The following is a 16,333-nucleotide window of genomic DNA, read 5'->3' on the forward strand; positions in this document are numbered from 1 at the left end:
GTGGGGCTTTTTTTGTCATTTAAAAAACAATATTTGAAGTGCTTAAGATGTCGGAACACAGTACATTTGACAGGGCAGGGATGACGAGACGGGCACAGGTCCCGGAACATATGCAGAAAATGGTGCTGAAAACACGCAAATGCCCACTTGCCATGCTGTGGGACTTGCAAGCCTCAATTTCAGATAATATCCATGGTATAAATGTTATGATAACAATTCACATTTAGGCTACACTCTGCACAGAACGGGCAACTGCCCACATAACCACAGGTGGGACTTACAGAATACAGTCAGCAATTAGTTTCTCAACAGGTCTAACTTGTAAAGAGATTACAAAAAATAACACAAATCTCCCATTAATATAATAACGGGTGGGTTTGCGGAAGCTCTCTTGACTGGTCAGTTGCTGTGTATTAATCAGGATACAGTGCTGGCCAAAAGCGTTTTGGGGTCATAACTTTCTGTTTTGGGGGTTACTTGATGATATTGGGTCACTTCCTGTTGATTTGGGGACATTTCAGGTTCACTTCCTATTGATAGTGTGTGACTTCCTGTTGATTTTGAGGCATTTCAGGGTCACTTCCTGTTGTTTAAAGGACTTTTTTGGGCCGCTTCCTGTAATTGGGTCCCTTTGTGTTTTGAGCGCATTTATGTGTCACTTCCTGTTGAGTCACTTCCTATTTTGTAGGCCTGTTGATTTAAGGACTTTTCAGGTTCACTTCCTGTTGTTTTGGAGGCATTTCAGGTTCACTTCCTGTTATATCAGGTTACTTCCTATTGTTTTGAGGGTGTTTTTTTTGTGTCACCAAGTTCATTTGAAGGCATTTTTGGGTCACTTCCTGTTTCTACCCAGTAACTTCATGTTTTGGGGGCATTTCAGGGTCACTTCCTGTTTATTTGGCTCACTTATAGTGTCCGTTCCTGTTTTAAGGGGCATTTTTGGGCCAGTTGCTGTTAATAACCTGTAATTTCCTGATTTGGGGGCATTTTGGGGTCATAACTTTGTTTTGGGGTCTCTTCTTGATGATATTGGGTCACTTCCTGTTGATTTGGGGGCATTTCAGGTTCACTTTCTATTGATAGTGTGTGACTTCCTGTTGATTTTTAGGCATTTCAGGGTCACTTCCTGTTGTTTAAAGGACTTTTGGGCCACTCCCTGTTATTGGGTCTCTTTGTGTTGTTTTGAGTGCATATTTGTGTCACTTCCTGTTGAGTAACTTCCTATTTTTTAGGCGTTTTGGCGGCACCTCTTTATGATATGGGGTCACTTCCTGTTCATTTAAGGGCATTTCAGGTTCACTTCCTGTTGTTTTGTAGGCATTTCAGGTTCACTTCCTGTTATATCAGGTCACTTCCTGTTGTTTTGAGGGTGTTTTTTGTGTCACTTCAAGTTAATTTGAAGGCATTTTAGGGTCACTTCCTGTTTTGTACCAAGTAACTTCATGTTTTGGGGGCATTTCAGGGTCACTTCCTGTTTATTTGGGTCACTTATAGTGTCCGTTCCTGTTTTAAGGGGCATTTTTGGGCCAGTTGCTGTTAATAACCTGTAATTTCCTGATTTGGGGGCATTTTGGGGTCATAACTTTGTTTTGGGGTCACTTCTTGATGATATTGGGTCACTTCCTGTTGATTTGGGGGCATTTCATGTTCACTTCCTATTGATAGTGTGTGACTTCCTGTTGATTTTTATGTATTTTAGGGTCCCTTCCTGTTGTTTTGAGTGCATTTTTGTCTCACTTCCTTTTGAGTAACTTCCCATTTTTTAGGCGTTTTGGCGGCACATCTTTATGATTCACTTCCTGTTGATTTGGGGGCATTTCAGGGTCACTCCGTTCTATCAGGTCACTTCTTGTTGTTTTGAGGTAATTTTTTTGGTCACTTCCTGTCTATTTTGAAGCATTTCGGGGTCACTTTCTGTTATATTGCATCACCTGTTTCAATGGAATTTTTTGGTCACTTCCTGTTGATTTATGGCCGAATGCAGGTTCACTTCCTGTTATATCAGGTCACTTCCTGTTGTTATGAGGGTGTTTTTGTGTCACTTCAAGTTCGTTTGAAGGTATTTTAGGGTCACTTCCTGTTTCTACCGAGTAACTTCATGTTTTGGGGGCATTTCAGGGTCACTTCCTGTTTGTGTGGGTCACTTATAGTGTCATTTCCTGTTTTGAGGGCATTTTTGGGCCAGTTGCTGTTAATAACTTGTAACTTCCTGATTTGGGGGCATTTTGGGGTCACTTCTTATGAAACTGGGTCACTTCCTGCTGATTTTGGTGGCATTTCAGGGTCACTTCCTGTTCTATCAGGTCACTTCTTGTTGTCTTGAGGGGATTTTTGGGTCACTTCCTGTTGATTTTGAAGCATTTCGGGATCACTTTCTGTTATATTGCATCACCTGTTTCGATGGAATTTTGGGTCACTTCCTGTTGATTTATGGCCGATATCAGGTTCACTTCCTGTTATAACAGGTCACTTCCTGTTGTTTTGAGGGTGTTTTTTGTGTCACTACAAGTTAATTTGAAGGCATTTTAGGGTCACTTCCCGTTTATTTGGGTGACTTATAGTGTCATTTCCTGTTTTGAAGGCATTTTTGGGCCATTTGCTGTTAATAACCTGTAACTTCCTGATTTGGGGGCATTTTGGGGTCACTTCTTTATGAAATTGGGTCACTTCCTGTTGATTTTGAAGCATTTCGGGGTCACTTTCTGTTATTTTGAATCACCTGTTTCGATGGCATTTTTGGGTCACTTCCTGTTGATTTATGGCCGATTTCAGGTTCACTTCCTGTTGATTTAAAGGCATTTTAGGGTCACTTCCTATAAATTATCGAGCCACTCCCCGTTGATTTGGGACACATTTGCTGCAGTTTCCAAACTTGTTGCCAGGCAGACATTGTCAAGACACCTACTCGCTCACTGCCGTTGACAGCTATAGACGTCGAAACATTTGAACTTGAAGAGTAATGATGTAATGATGTGTGAGTGCCATTGACGATGATACGCGTCCAATATCACCGTTACTGAGAGCCAATGAGATAACATTTTCAAAAAATACTATGAAAATGCACGCAGGGAAAGGAGTTTGCTGAAGCACCGTTTATAAACACCAGAGGTCGCACTTGAACAGGTGGGCGTTGCATAGCCCTCCTCTTCCTCCTCTTCCTCCCGACGCTCATATGTGTTTTTCCGCGGGATGCTGCAGACTGCGCGTCTCCATCACGACTACGAGCGACTGATGCTTTTCCTTCACATGCACGGTGAGAACTTTGACCTTTTTTATTCATATTTCCTCATTTTTGCTCCAATGAAAGATCTCGCAGGTAAGGAAAATGATGTCAGAAGCTTTTTAAATGATAATATCCTCATATCTGCTTAGTGAGATGAAGGTGGGGCAAGTAGAAGAACTAAAGCCTTCATTTCCATCCTTAATATTTCATGAGGTTTACGCGAAGCCAGCCAATTATCCATAAAATTATGATCATTTTTGAATTTTAATACAGAGACTGCAAGTAGAAGCTATCAGGTTGCATAAGAAGAAGAGCAGAAGGTGCTCATTTTCTGCAGGTAGGGTTGCCTTATGACCTGCCCGACAATAAGGAAAGGAAGGGGGAGGGGCGGAACATAAATTTCCCGCGTCTCCGGGGTGTCGTGAAGGCGTCACATCAAGGCCGTTATCTTTTCCTGCGAGGCGCGAGCAGTTTTATGGATGTGGATAAAGGGTTGTGCATCCATAAAGATTTTTTCCCCAATAACAACGCAAAAATGACCGTTCACCCAAAAACGCAGTTTTTTGGGGGTTGAAAAAAAGTGACATTTCAAAACCGTATTTGTCCAACATTTTTTGTGTAAATCATATTTATACATTTAAAAAAAAAAATCAGAACCACAAGGGGCACAAAAGTTAGGTAGTTTTTGCTGAAAACGTACAGTTTGGCCGAAATTTGCCAAAAATATACTTATTCATTCATTTCAATAGCAAAACTTCCATTCACTCCTATTGATTTACAACCTAAAGGACTCCATATTAACGGGAAGTGATCCCAAAATGCCTCGAAGTCAACAGGAAGTGACCCAATAATGCCCCCAAAACAGGAAGTGACCCTGAAATGGAAAAATAAATAATAAATAAATAAATTAAACGGAGAAAAAAAAAGATCTCGGGTCACTTCCTGTTGATTTGTGGGCATTTCAGGGTCACTTCCTGTTAATATTGGGTCAGTGTCTGTTGATTCGGGGCATTTCAGCATCACTTTTTGATGATTTTGGGGCATTTTCAGGGCACTTTTGATTGATTTTGGGGCATTTCTGGATAACTTCCTGTTATTCTTTTTTTTTTTTAAATCAACTTTTAAATCATTCCTGGGTCACTTGTTATTTCAAATCCCTCTTTTGTTTTTTTATTTAATTTGGGTCACTTCCTGTTGATTTTGGGGCATTTTCAGGTCGCTCCCTATTGATTTGTTTTGGCATTCCTGTGGCACTCTTTAGTTCAAATCAATTTTTATTGATTTTTGGGTCACTTCCTTTTGATTTTGGGTCAGTGTGTTGATTCGGGGGCATTTCTGCATCATTTTTGGATGATTTTGGGGCATTTTCAGGGCACTTTTGATTGATTTTGGGGCATTTCTGGATAACTTCCTGTTATTCTTTTAATTTTTTTATTATTTTTTTAAATCAACTTTTAAATCGTTCCTGGGTCACTTGTTATTTCAAATCCCTCTTTTTTTTCTTATTTAATTTGGGTCACTTGCTGTTGATTTTGGGGCATTTTCAGGTCGCTCCCTATTGATTTGTTTTGGCATTCCTGTGGCACTTTTTATTTCAAATCCATTTTTGTTGAGTTTTGGGTCACTTCCTTTAGATTTTGGGGCATTTTCAGGTCCCTTCCTTTCAATTTTTGATTAACGATTGATTATTTTGGGCATATCCGGGCCGCACCCTTTTCATTGGTTGCTTCCTGTTTCCAGGTACAGTGCTGGCCAAAAGTATTGGAACCCCTGCAATTCTCTCAAATAATGCTCCATTTCTCCCAGAAAATGATTGCAATTACAAATCCTTTGGTAGTAATATATTCATTTATTTTGCTTGCAATGCAAAAACACAAAAGAGAATGAAAAAAAAAATAATCGTCATATTTATCATTATCGCAAAAATTCCAAAAATGGGCCAGACAAAAGTATTGGCACCCTCAGCCTAATACTTGGTAGCACAACCTTTAAACAAAATAACTGTGAACAACAGCTTCTGGTATCCATCAATGAGATTCTTACAGTGCTTTGCAAAAGTATTCGGCCCCCTTGAACCTTGCAACCTTTCGCCACATTTCAGGCTTCAAACATAAAGATATAAAATGTTAATTTTTTGTCAAGAATCAACAACAAGTGGGACACAATCGTGAAGTGGAACAACATTTATTGGATAATTTCAACTTTTTTAACAAATAAAAAACTGAAAAGTGGGGCGTGCAATATTATTCGGCCCCCTTGCGTTAATACTTTGTAGCGCCACCTTTTGCTCCAATTACAGCTGCAAGTCGCTTGGGGTATGTTTCTATCAGTTTTGCACATCGAGAGACTGACATTCTTGCCCATTCTTCCTTGCAAAACAGCTCGAGCTCAGTGAGGTTGGATGGAGAGTGTTTGTGAACAGCAGTCTTCAGCTCTTTCCACAGATTCTCCATTGGATTCAGGTCTGGACTTTGACTTGGCCATTCTAACACCTGGATACGTTTATTTTTTAACCATTCCATTGTAGATTTGGCTTTATGATTTGGATCATTGTCCTGTTGGAAGATAAATCTCCGTCCCAGTCTCAGGTCTTGTGCAGATACCAACAGGTTTTCTTCCAGAATGTTCCTGTATTTGGCTGCATCCATCTTCCCGTCAATTTTAACCATCTTCCCTGTCCCTGCTGAAGAAAAGCAGGCCCAAACCATGATGCTGCCACCACCATGTTTGACAGTGGGGATGGTGTGTTCGGGGTGATGAGCTGTGTTGCTTTTACGCCAAACATATCGTTTTGCATTGTGGCCAAAACGTTCAATTTTGGTTTCATCTGACCAGAGCACCTTCTTCCACATGTTTGGTGTGTCTCCCAGGTGGCTTGTGGCAAACTTTAAACGAGACTTTTTATGGATATCTTTGAGAAATGGCTTTCTTCTTGCCACTCTTCCATAAAGGCCAGATTTGTGCAGTGTACGACTGATTGTTGTCCTATGGACAGACTCTCCCACCTCAGCTGTAGATCTCTGCAGTTCATCCAGAGTGATCATGGGCCTCTTGGCTGCATCTCTGATCAGTTTTCTCCTTGTTTGAGAAGAAAGTTTGGAAGGACGGCCGGGTCTTGGTAGATTTGCAGTGGTCTGATGCTCCTTCCATTTCAATATGATGGCTTGCACAGTGCTCCTTGAGATGTTTAAAGCTTGGGAAATCTTTTTGCATCCAAATCCAGCTTTGAACTTCTCCACAACAGTATCTCGGACCTGCCTGGTGTGTTCCTTGGTTTTCATAATGCTCTCTGCACTTTAAACAGAACCCTGAGACTATCACAGAGCAGGTGCATTTATACGGAGACTTGATTACACACAGGTGGATTCTATTTATCATCTTCGGTCATTTAGGACAACGTTGGATCATTCAGAGATCCTCACTGAACTTCTGGAGTGACTTTGCTGCACTGAAAGTAAAGGGGCCGAATAATATTGCACCCCCCACTTTTCAGTTTTTTATTTGTTAAAAAAGTTTGAATTATCCAATAAATGTTGTTCCACTTCACGATTGTGTCCCACTTGTTGTTGATTCTTGACCAAAAAATTAAATTTCATATCTTTATGTTTGAAGGCTGAAATGTGGCGAAAGGTTGCAAGATTCAAGGGGGCCAAATACTTTTGCAAGGCACTCTACAATGCTCTGCTGTGATTTTAGACCATTCTTCTTTGGCCAACAGCTCCAGGTCTCTGAGATTTGAAAGGTGCCTTCTCCAAACTGCCATTTTCAGATCTCTCCACAGGTCTTCTATGGGATTCAGGTCTGGACTCATTGCAGGCCACGTCAGAAGTCTCCAGTGCTTTCTCTCAAACCATTTTCTAGTGCTTTTTGAAGTGTGTTTTGGCTCATTGTCCTGCTGGGAAACCCACAACTTCAGAGGGAGACCCAGCTTTCTCACACTGGGCCCTACATTATGCTGCAAAATTTCTTGGTAGTCTTCAGACTTCATAATGCCATGCACACGGTCAAGCAGTCCAGTGCCAGAGGTAGCAAAGCAACCCCAAAACATCAGGGAACCGCCACCATGTTTGACTGTGGGGACCGTGTTCTTTTCTTTGAAGGCCTCGTTTTTTTTTTCCCCTGTAAACTCCTTTTCCAACAAAGCTCTACTTTTGTCTCATATGACCAGAGCGTTTCTTCCAAAACGTTTTTGGTAAACTCCAGCCTGGCTTTTTTATGTCTCTGGGTCAGAAGCAGGGTCTTCCTGGATATCCTACCATAGAGTCCCTTTTCATTCAGACGCCGACAGATAGTAAGGGTTGACACTGGTGTACCCTGGGACCGCGGGACAGCTTGAACTTGTTTGGATGTTAGTCGAGGTTCTTTCGCCACCATCCGCACAATTTTTGGTTGAAATCTCTTGTCAATTTTTCTTTTCCGTCCACATCTGGGGAGGTTAGCCACAGTGCCGTGGGCTTTACACTTATTGATGACGCTGCGCACAGTAGACACAGGAACATTCAGGTCTTTGGAGATGGACCTTTAGCCTTGAGATTGTCCATTCTTCCTCACAATTTTGCTTCTCAAGTCCTCAGATAGTGGTTTGGTCTTCTTTCTTTTCTCCATGCTCAGTGTGGTACACACAAGGACACAGTACAGAGGTTGAGTCAACTTTAATCCTTTTTAACTGGCTGCAAGTGTGATTTAGTTATTGCCACCACCTGTTATGTGCCACAGGTAAGTAAAGGGTGCTGTTAATTATACAAATTAGAGAAGCATCACATGATTTTTCAAAGGGTGTCAATGCTTTTATCTGGCCCATTTTTGGAGTTTTGTGTAAAATGATAATGATTTGGCATAGAAAACGAAAATATAGCTGGATTTTATCAATTTGTTTTCTTTTATTGACGGTGATAGACGTCCACTCTGTTTTGACGGTCTTTCAAGTCAAAATCACAGCTTGCACAAAAAGTAACATCTCATTTTTCGACAGATCCCGATCTGGAATGAGTTCCCTCACCCGATCGGATCTACCGGGAAGCGAGCTCGCCCTGCTGACCGTAGCCGAAATGTGCGAGCGAGCGGCGCCGCAACGAAACGACAACCTGGCGTCGGACGCTCCGTCCGACGGGAACGCCAACGACATCGGGACGAACGACGGAGGCGGGAGCGGCGTTTGTGGGACGCCGTGCGACGACCCCGAGTTAGCGGAGTTCGAGATGCTGGAGTGCCAGGAGCTGGAGTCCTACCCAGCGGAGGACTTTGTCGGGCTGAGGGAGCGCGGCGAGGAACCACCTCCCGCCGAACCTCCGACCTTTTCTCGCGTGGACAACTCGGAACGAATTCTCCAGCCCTGGGTGGATCTCAACTGGAACTCTGCTCGGGATCTCGCGTCAGAAGCGCGAGAACAAAACCAGAACAACAACCAGAAGAACAAAGCCGCCAAGGCGTCGCCTGTCAGAAACGCTACAAAAACACGAACGGATGAAAGTGGGAGTCCTCGCAAAGCCAAATCCAAGCAAAGCTCCTTTGATAACTCCTTGAAAAAGCAAAATTCCTTTGAGAGGAGCTTCAAAAAACAGATTTCCTTGGAGTACACCTTGAAAAAGCAGCTCTCCTTTGATAATTCCGCCAAGATCTCCTCGGAAAACTCCTCTCGAGCTTCCAGTCTGGAACGCAGGAAGCCCTGGGTCAACTCCGGTCGACCTGTCAAGCAACTTCCCGCCTCTCCGGCCAAGGTCCAGAACGTCCAGACGCCTAGAAGCAATCTGGGCTGCAGCGGGATCCCTAAACCGGTAGCTCCTCTGGAAAAAGATTCCGACTTCAGGAGATCTTCTCCCTCGAAGAACAAAAATGTCCGTCCGAAAATCATCACCTGCGTTCGCAAGAACCCTCAGGGAAATTTACAAGGGAGCAACGTGGACGTATCCGGACATTTTGAAGACCATGGGAAATGTCCTCAGGAGGTAGGACCATGTGTTAGATCTCTTGTTCATTGATGGTGAGAGAGGTCCAATCATCCTTCTGCTGTGAATTGATCACTAGTAGATCTCTAATCTGTTGGAAGTGGGAATCTGCCAGTGAATGAACGCGTCTGTCAATGGCAGTGAATAATTTTGCGGTACTCTAGGGTCACTTCCTGTTGATTTTGGGGCATTTTCAGGTCACTTCCTTTTGATTTTGTGGCATTTCCAGGTCACTTCCTTGTTATTTCTGATCATTTTCTGTTGATTTGGGGCATTTTCTGGTCACTTCCTATTGGGTTTTGGGCATTCCTGGGTCACTTGTTATTTCAAATGAATTTTTGTTGATTTTGGGTGACTTCCTGTGTATTTCGGGGCATTTTCAGGTCACATCCTTTTGATTTTGGGGCATTTCTGGGTCACTTCCTTGTTATTTCAGATCATTTTCTGTTGATTTGGGGCATTTTCCGGTCATTTCCTGTTGGGTTTTGGGCATTCCTGGGTCACTTGTTATTTCAAATGACTTTTTGTTGATTTTGCGGCATTTTTAGGTCACTTCCTGTTGATTGTGGGGCATTTCTGGGTCACTTCCTTGTTATTTCAGATCATTTTCTGTTGATTTTTGGGCATTTTCAGGTCACTTCCTATTGGGTTTTGGGCATTCCTGGGTCACTTGTTATTTCAAATGAATTTTTGTTGATTTTGGGTGACTTCCTGTGTATTTCGGGGCATTTTCAGGTCACATCCTTTGGATTTTGGGGCATTTCTGGGTCACTTCCTTGTTATTTCAGGTCATTTTCTGTTGATTTTGGGCATTTTCCGGTCACTTCCTATTGCGTTTTGGGCATTCCTGGGTCACTTGTTATTTCAAATGAATTTTTGTTGATTTTGGGGCATTTTTAGGTCACTTCCTGTTGATTTTGGGGCCTTTCTGAGTCACTTCCTTGTTATTTCAGATCATTTTCTGTTGATTTGGTGCATTTTCTGGTCACTTCCTATTAGGTTTTGGGCATTCCTGGGTCACTTGTTATTTCAGATGAATTTTTGTTGATTTTGGGTAACTTCCTGTTGATTTTGGGGCATTTTCAGGTCACTTCCTTATGATTTTGGGACATTTCTAAGTCACTTCCTTGTTATTTCAGATCGTTTTCTGTTGATTTTGGGCAATTTCTGGTCACTTCCTATTGGTTTTAGGGAATTTTTTGGTCACTTGTTATTTGAAATAACTCATTTTTTTATTTGGGGTCACTTTCTGTTGATTTTTGAAGCATTTCCAGGTCGCTTCCTATTGATTTTTGGGCATTTCCACATCACTTCCTTGTTATTTCTGATCACTTTCTGTTGATTTTGGGCCACTTTCTGTTGATTTTTTGGCATTTCTGGGTCACTTCCTTGTTATTTCAGATCACTTTCTGTTGATTTTTTGGGGGGCATTCTTGGATCACTTTTTATTTCAAATAACTTTTTGTTGACTTTGGGTCACTTCCTATTGATTTTGAGGCATTTCCAGGTCATTTCCTATTGGTTTTTGGTACACCTGGTATTTCAAATGATTTTTTGTTGATTTGTGGTCACTTCCTGTTGATTTTGGGGCATTTTCAGGTCACTTCCTTATGATTTTGGGACATTTCTAAGTCACTTCCTTGTTATTTCAGATCATTTTCTGTTGATTTTGGGGCAATTTCTGGTCACTTCCTTTTGGTTTTAGGGAATTCTTTGGTCACTTGTCATTTGAAATAACTCTTATTTTTTATTTGGGGTCACTTTCTGTTGATTTTTTTCAAGCATTTCCAGGTCGCTTCCTATGTTTGGGCATTCTTGGGTCACTTGTTATTTCAAGTGACTTTTTGTTGATTTTTGGTCACATCCTACTGATTTTGAGGCATTTCCAGGTCACTTCCTATTAATTTTTGGGCATTCCTTGGCCTCCTTTTATTTCAAATGACTTTGTGTTGATTTTGGGTCACCTCCTGTTGATTTTTTGGGCATTTCTGGGTCAGTTCCTTGTTATTTCAGATCACCTTCTGTTGGTTTTTTCGGGCATTCTTGGGTCACTTTTTATTTCAAATGTCTTTGTTGATTTTGGGTAATTTCCGGTTGATTTTTGAGCATTTCTGGGTTGCTTCCTTGTTATCTCAGATCACTTTCTGTTGATTTTTTTAGGGGGGCATTCTTGGGTCACTTTTTGAAATGACTTTTTGTTGATTTTGGGTCACTTCCTGTTGATTTTTGAGGCATTTCCAGGTCGCTTCCTATTGATTTTTGAGCATTTCCACGTCACTTCCTTGTTATTTCTGATCACTTTCTGTTGTTATTTCATATCACTTTCTGCTGATTTTCAGGCAATTTCCGGTCACTTCCAATTAAGTTTTAGGCATTCCTGGGCTACTTGTTAGTTTAAATTACTTTTTGTTGATTTTGGGTCACTTCCTTTTTATTTCAGATCATTTTCTGTTGATTTGGGGGCAATTTCTGGTCACTTCCTATTGGTTTTAGGGAATACTTTGGTCACTTGTTATTTCAAATAACTCTTATTTTTTATTTGGGGTCACTTTCTGTCGATTTTTGAGGCATTTCCAGGTCACTTCCTATTGATTTTTGGGCATTCCTGGGTCATTTGCTATTTTAAATTACTTTTTGTTGATTTTGGGTCACTTCCTGTGGATTTTTGAGAATTTCTGGGTCACTTCCTTGTTATTTCAAGTACTTTCTGTTGATGTTTTTGGCATTTTTGGGTCACTTCTTATTGTATTTGGGCATTCCAGGGTCACTAGTTATTTCAAATGACTTTGTGTTGATTTTGGGTCACTTCCTGTTGATTTTTGGGCATTTCTGGGTCACTCACTTGTTATTTCTGATCACTTTCTGTTGATTTTTGGGGCATTCCTAGGTCACTTGTTAATTCAAATGACTTTTTGTTGATTTTTGGTCACTTCCTATTGATTTTGAGGCATTTCCAGATCATTTCCTATTGGTTTTTGGTACACCTGGGTTTTCAAATGATTTTTTTGTTGATTTGGGGTCACTTCCTGTAGATTTTTGGGCATTTCTGGGTCACTTCCTTGTTATTTCAGATTACTTTCTGTTGATTTTTTCGGCATTCTTGGGTCACTTTTTATTTCAAATGACTTTATGTTGATTTTGGGTCACTTCCTGTTGATTTTTGGGTATTCTGGGTCACTTCCTTGTTATTTCTGATCACTTTCTGCTGATTTTTGGGGCATTTCTCGGTCACTTTCTCGTTATTTCAGATCACTGTCTATTGATGTTTTGGGCATTCCTGGGTCACATCTTATTTCAGATCCCTTTCTGTTGATTTTGGGGTATTTTCTAGTACTTCTTATTGGCTTTTGGGCATTGCTGGGTCACTTTTTATTTCAAATGACTTTTTGTTAATTTTGGGTCGTTTCCTGTTGATTTTGAGGAATTTCCAGGACATTTCCTCTTGATTTTTGGGCATTTCCAGATCACTGCCTTGTTATTTCTGGTCACCTCCTATTGGATTTTGGGCATTCCTGGGTCATTTGTTATTTCAAATGACTTTTGTCGTTGGTTTGGGGGCGTTTTGGTTCACTTCCCGTTGATATTAAGTCAATTTCTGTTCATTTGGGGGCAGTTCAGGGTCACCTCCTGTTTATTTTTGGGCATTTTTGGGTCACTCCCTTGTTATTTCAGATCACTTTCTGTTGATTTTGGGGTATTTTCTAGTACTTCTTATTGGCTTTTGGGCATTGCTGGGTCACTTGTTATTTCAAATGACTTTTTGTTCATTTTGGGTCATTTCCTTTTGATTTTGAGGCATTTCCAGGTAATTTCCTCTTGATTTTGGGGCATTTCCAGGTCACTGCTTTTGTTATTTCTGGTCACCTACTATTGGATTTTGGGCATTCCTGGGTCATTTGTTATTTCAAATGACTTTTGTTGTTGATTTGGGGGAGTTTTGGTTCACTTCCCGTTGATATTAAGTCAATTTCTGTTAATTTGAGGGCAGTTCAGGGTCACTTCCTGTTTATTTTTGGGCATTTTTGGGTCACTCCCTTGTTTTTTCAGATCACTTTCTGATGATTTTGGGGTATTTTCTAGTACTTCTTATTGGCTTTTGGGCATTGCTGGGTCACTTTTTATTTCAAATGACTTTTTGTTCATTTTGGATCATTTCCTGTTGATTTTGAGGCATTTCCAGGTCATTTCCTCTTGATTTTTGGGCATTTCCAGGTCCCTGCTTTGTTATTTCTGGTCACCTACTATTGGATTTTGGGCATTCCTGGGTCATTTGTTATTTCAAATGACTTTTTTGTTGATTTGGGGCGTTTTGGTTCACTTCTCGTTGATATTAAGTCAATTTCTGTTAATTTGGGGGCAGTTCAGGGTCACTTCCTGTTTATTTTTGGGCATTTTTGGGTCACTCCCTTGTTTTTTCAGATCACTTTCTGATGATTTTGGGGTATTTTCTAGTTCTTCTTATTGGCTTTTGGGCATTGCTGGGTCACTTGTTATTTCAAATGACTTTTTGTTAATTTTGGGTCATTTCCTGTTGATTTTGAGGAATTTCCAGGACATTTCCTTTTGATTTTTGGGCGTTTCCAGATCACTGCCTTGTTATTTCTGGTCACCTCCTATTGGATTTTGGGCATTCCTGGGTCATTTGTTATTTCAAATGACTTTTGTTGTTGATTTGGGGGCGTTTTGGTTCACTTCCCGTTGATATTAAGTCAATTTCTGTTAATTTGGGGGCAGTTCAGGGTCACCTCCTGTTTATTTTTGGGCATATTTGGGTCACTCTCTTGTTATTTCAGATCACTTTCTGTTGATTTTGGGGTATTTTCTAGTACTTCTTATTGGCTTTTGGGCATTGCTCTGTCACTTGTTATTTCAAATGACTTTTTGTTAATACTGGGTCATTTCCTGTTGATTTTGAGGCATTTCAAGGTCATTTCTTCTTGATTTTTGGGCATTTTGGAGCATATTTAGATATTTTCTTGTTGATTTGGGGCATTTATGGTTAATTTCTTGTAATTTTTTTTTAGCATTCCTGGGTCACTTGTTATTCAAACCCCCCACCCCCCTCTTTTTTTTTCTTTTTAAATTTGGGTCACTTCCTGTTGATTTTGGGCATTTCTGGGTCACTTTCTTGTTATTTCAGATCACTTCCTGTTTATTTGGGGGGATTTTCAGGCGATTTCCTATTCCTTTTTGGGCATTTCTTGGTCAATTCCTGTTAGTTGTTTTGGCATTCCTGGGTCGGTTGTTATTCCACCTCATTTTTTCTTGATTTTGGGTCACTTCCTGTTGATTTTAGGCCATTGTCAGGTCATTTCATATAGATGTCCCGGTCACTTCCTCCTTATTTTGGATAACTTCTTGTTGATTTGGAGCCACTTCAGGTCACTTCCTACTATTTTTTTGGGCAATTCTGGGTCACTTCCTTGTTATTTTGTATAACTTCAGGTCACTTCCTCTTGCTTTTTGGGGCATTTTCAGGTCATTTGGTCAGATCATTCGTTTGGGGAAGGCCCCTGCGGTTTACTAAATCTACCTTAGTTCTGCTTAGTTTTAACTCGACGGCCATTTTTGGCAGCACCCATCCAGAGGAGCGAGGCCTCAACTGGGACTGGGTGCGGTCACTAGACAGCCCACCCCCAAAACTCGAGTTCAGCCAGCGGCTCCCAAGTCATCGCCAGGAATGCTCGGCCAACACGGCTACCGGGAAGCTTCAGGTAAGATAAGAAACGCCTTTCAGGTGGTTTTTTTTTTGCTTCCTGAAGCATTCTCACCACCAGGGGAACAGAGGCGATCCGGTCCGGAAAGTTCCCCCAGGAACCAGATGCTCAAATCGGGCCAAACCGGTCTTCGCCCTCCGGGGTTCTCCGCTCTTCCTCCTCCTAGAATCGCTCCCGTGGGCATCATGAGAAGCTTGTCGTCGATGTCCAGTGACAGTTACGCTTGCCGAACCTCACAGCGTATGTTGAAAGCTCTCTATTAAATCTAAAAATGTCTCCAAAAAAAAGCATGCAGTCAGTCTGCCCCACTTTCTCCTCATTACACAACTATAAAAAAAAGTTCTTCTCACTAGTGCTCCAGGATATTGGGAAAAAAATCTATACAATATAGGCCATGTTATGTCACAATATACCATACCATAATGCATTTTTAAAGAATGATAATAAACTATTATTACAGTTTTTTTATTTTTTAAATTGACATTTACCAAATGAAATGCTTCAAAAAGTGCTGCAACTTAAAACTTTCCAGTGTAAACAGCAGCAGCACAGAGGTATTTTGATCAAATGTAAAGACATTTAGGGTTCTACCTATGCTTAGATTTTTAAGATTCCTTTATCTTAAATTAGCTTCACATCATTACTAAAATGTTAAATAATAATGATATTGGAACGAATTGCGTTGTCTGTTTTGTGAATTTTTTGTGACTGAATTTTTGCTACCAATTTTTTTTTCAATGAAATTCTTGCTACTATTTTTTTTTCACCTGAATTTTTGCTTTTTCAATTTGCTTTGTGGCTGATTTATTTATTTTTTTTGTGACTGAACTTTTTACGCATGAACATTTTTCTGGCCAAGTTTTTTTCCTACCGGATTTGTTTGCACTTTATTTTTTTGCGCCGCCATTTTTTTTTTGTGTCTGACTTTTTTTTTCGAAAGAATTTTCGCTACTAAATTTCCGATTGCTGATTTTCTTTTCGTGACAAAATGTTTTCGCCATTGAATTTTTGCTAATAAAATTTTTGGGGTGACCGAATTTTTTGCCCCCTGATTTTTTGCGACTCAATTTTTGCTACTAAAACGTTTTTGTGGCTGATTTTTGTGAATTTTGTGAATGGTTTTTTGCCACCAGATTTGTTTGCACTTGATTTTTATTTTGTGCCTCCATTTTTTTGTGTACCTGATTATTTTCGTGAGAGTTTTTACTACAAAATTTTTACTATGGCTGTTTTTTTTTTTTTTTTTTTTTTTTTTTTTGTGACCATTTTTTTGTTTTTTTTGCCACTGAATTTTTCTATTAAACTTTTTTTTGCAGCCGATTTTTTTTGCGACTGAATTTTTTTGCCACCGGATTTGTTAACAATTTTTTTTTTTTTTTTTTGCACCTCCATTTTTTTGTGTGCCTGACTTTATTTTGTGAAAGAGTTTTTGCTACAAAATTTCATAT

General features: G+C 40.3%; 1 protein-coding gene across 1 annotated transcript in view; it reads left to right on the top strand.

Moving 5' to 3' along the window:
• The first annotated feature begins 3,181 nt into the window (after positions 1-3,181).
• Positions 3,182-16,333, top strand: part of mtus2b (microtubule associated tumor suppressor candidate 2b) — a 46,412-nt gene continuing 33,260 nt past the window's right edge. Inside the window, exons 1-4 of the mRNA XM_057839547.1 lie at positions 3,182-3,253; positions 8,196-9,168; positions 14,744-14,882; positions 14,946-15,125. Coding sequence (XP_057695530.1) covers positions 8,209-9,168; positions 14,744-14,882; positions 14,946-15,125 — 1,279 coding nt within the window. The 5' untranslated portion in view covers positions 3,182-3,253; positions 8,196-8,208. The remainder of the gene's footprint in view (positions 3,254-8,195; positions 9,169-14,743; positions 14,883-14,945; positions 15,126-16,333) is intronic.

The sequence above is a fragment of the Corythoichthys intestinalis genome, chromosome 6 (assembly GCF_030265065.1).
Source record: "Corythoichthys intestinalis isolate RoL2023-P3 chromosome 6, ASM3026506v1, whole genome shotgun sequence".
Classification (NCBI taxonomy): domain Eukaryota; kingdom Metazoa; phylum Chordata; class Actinopteri; order Syngnathiformes; family Syngnathidae; genus Corythoichthys; species Corythoichthys intestinalis.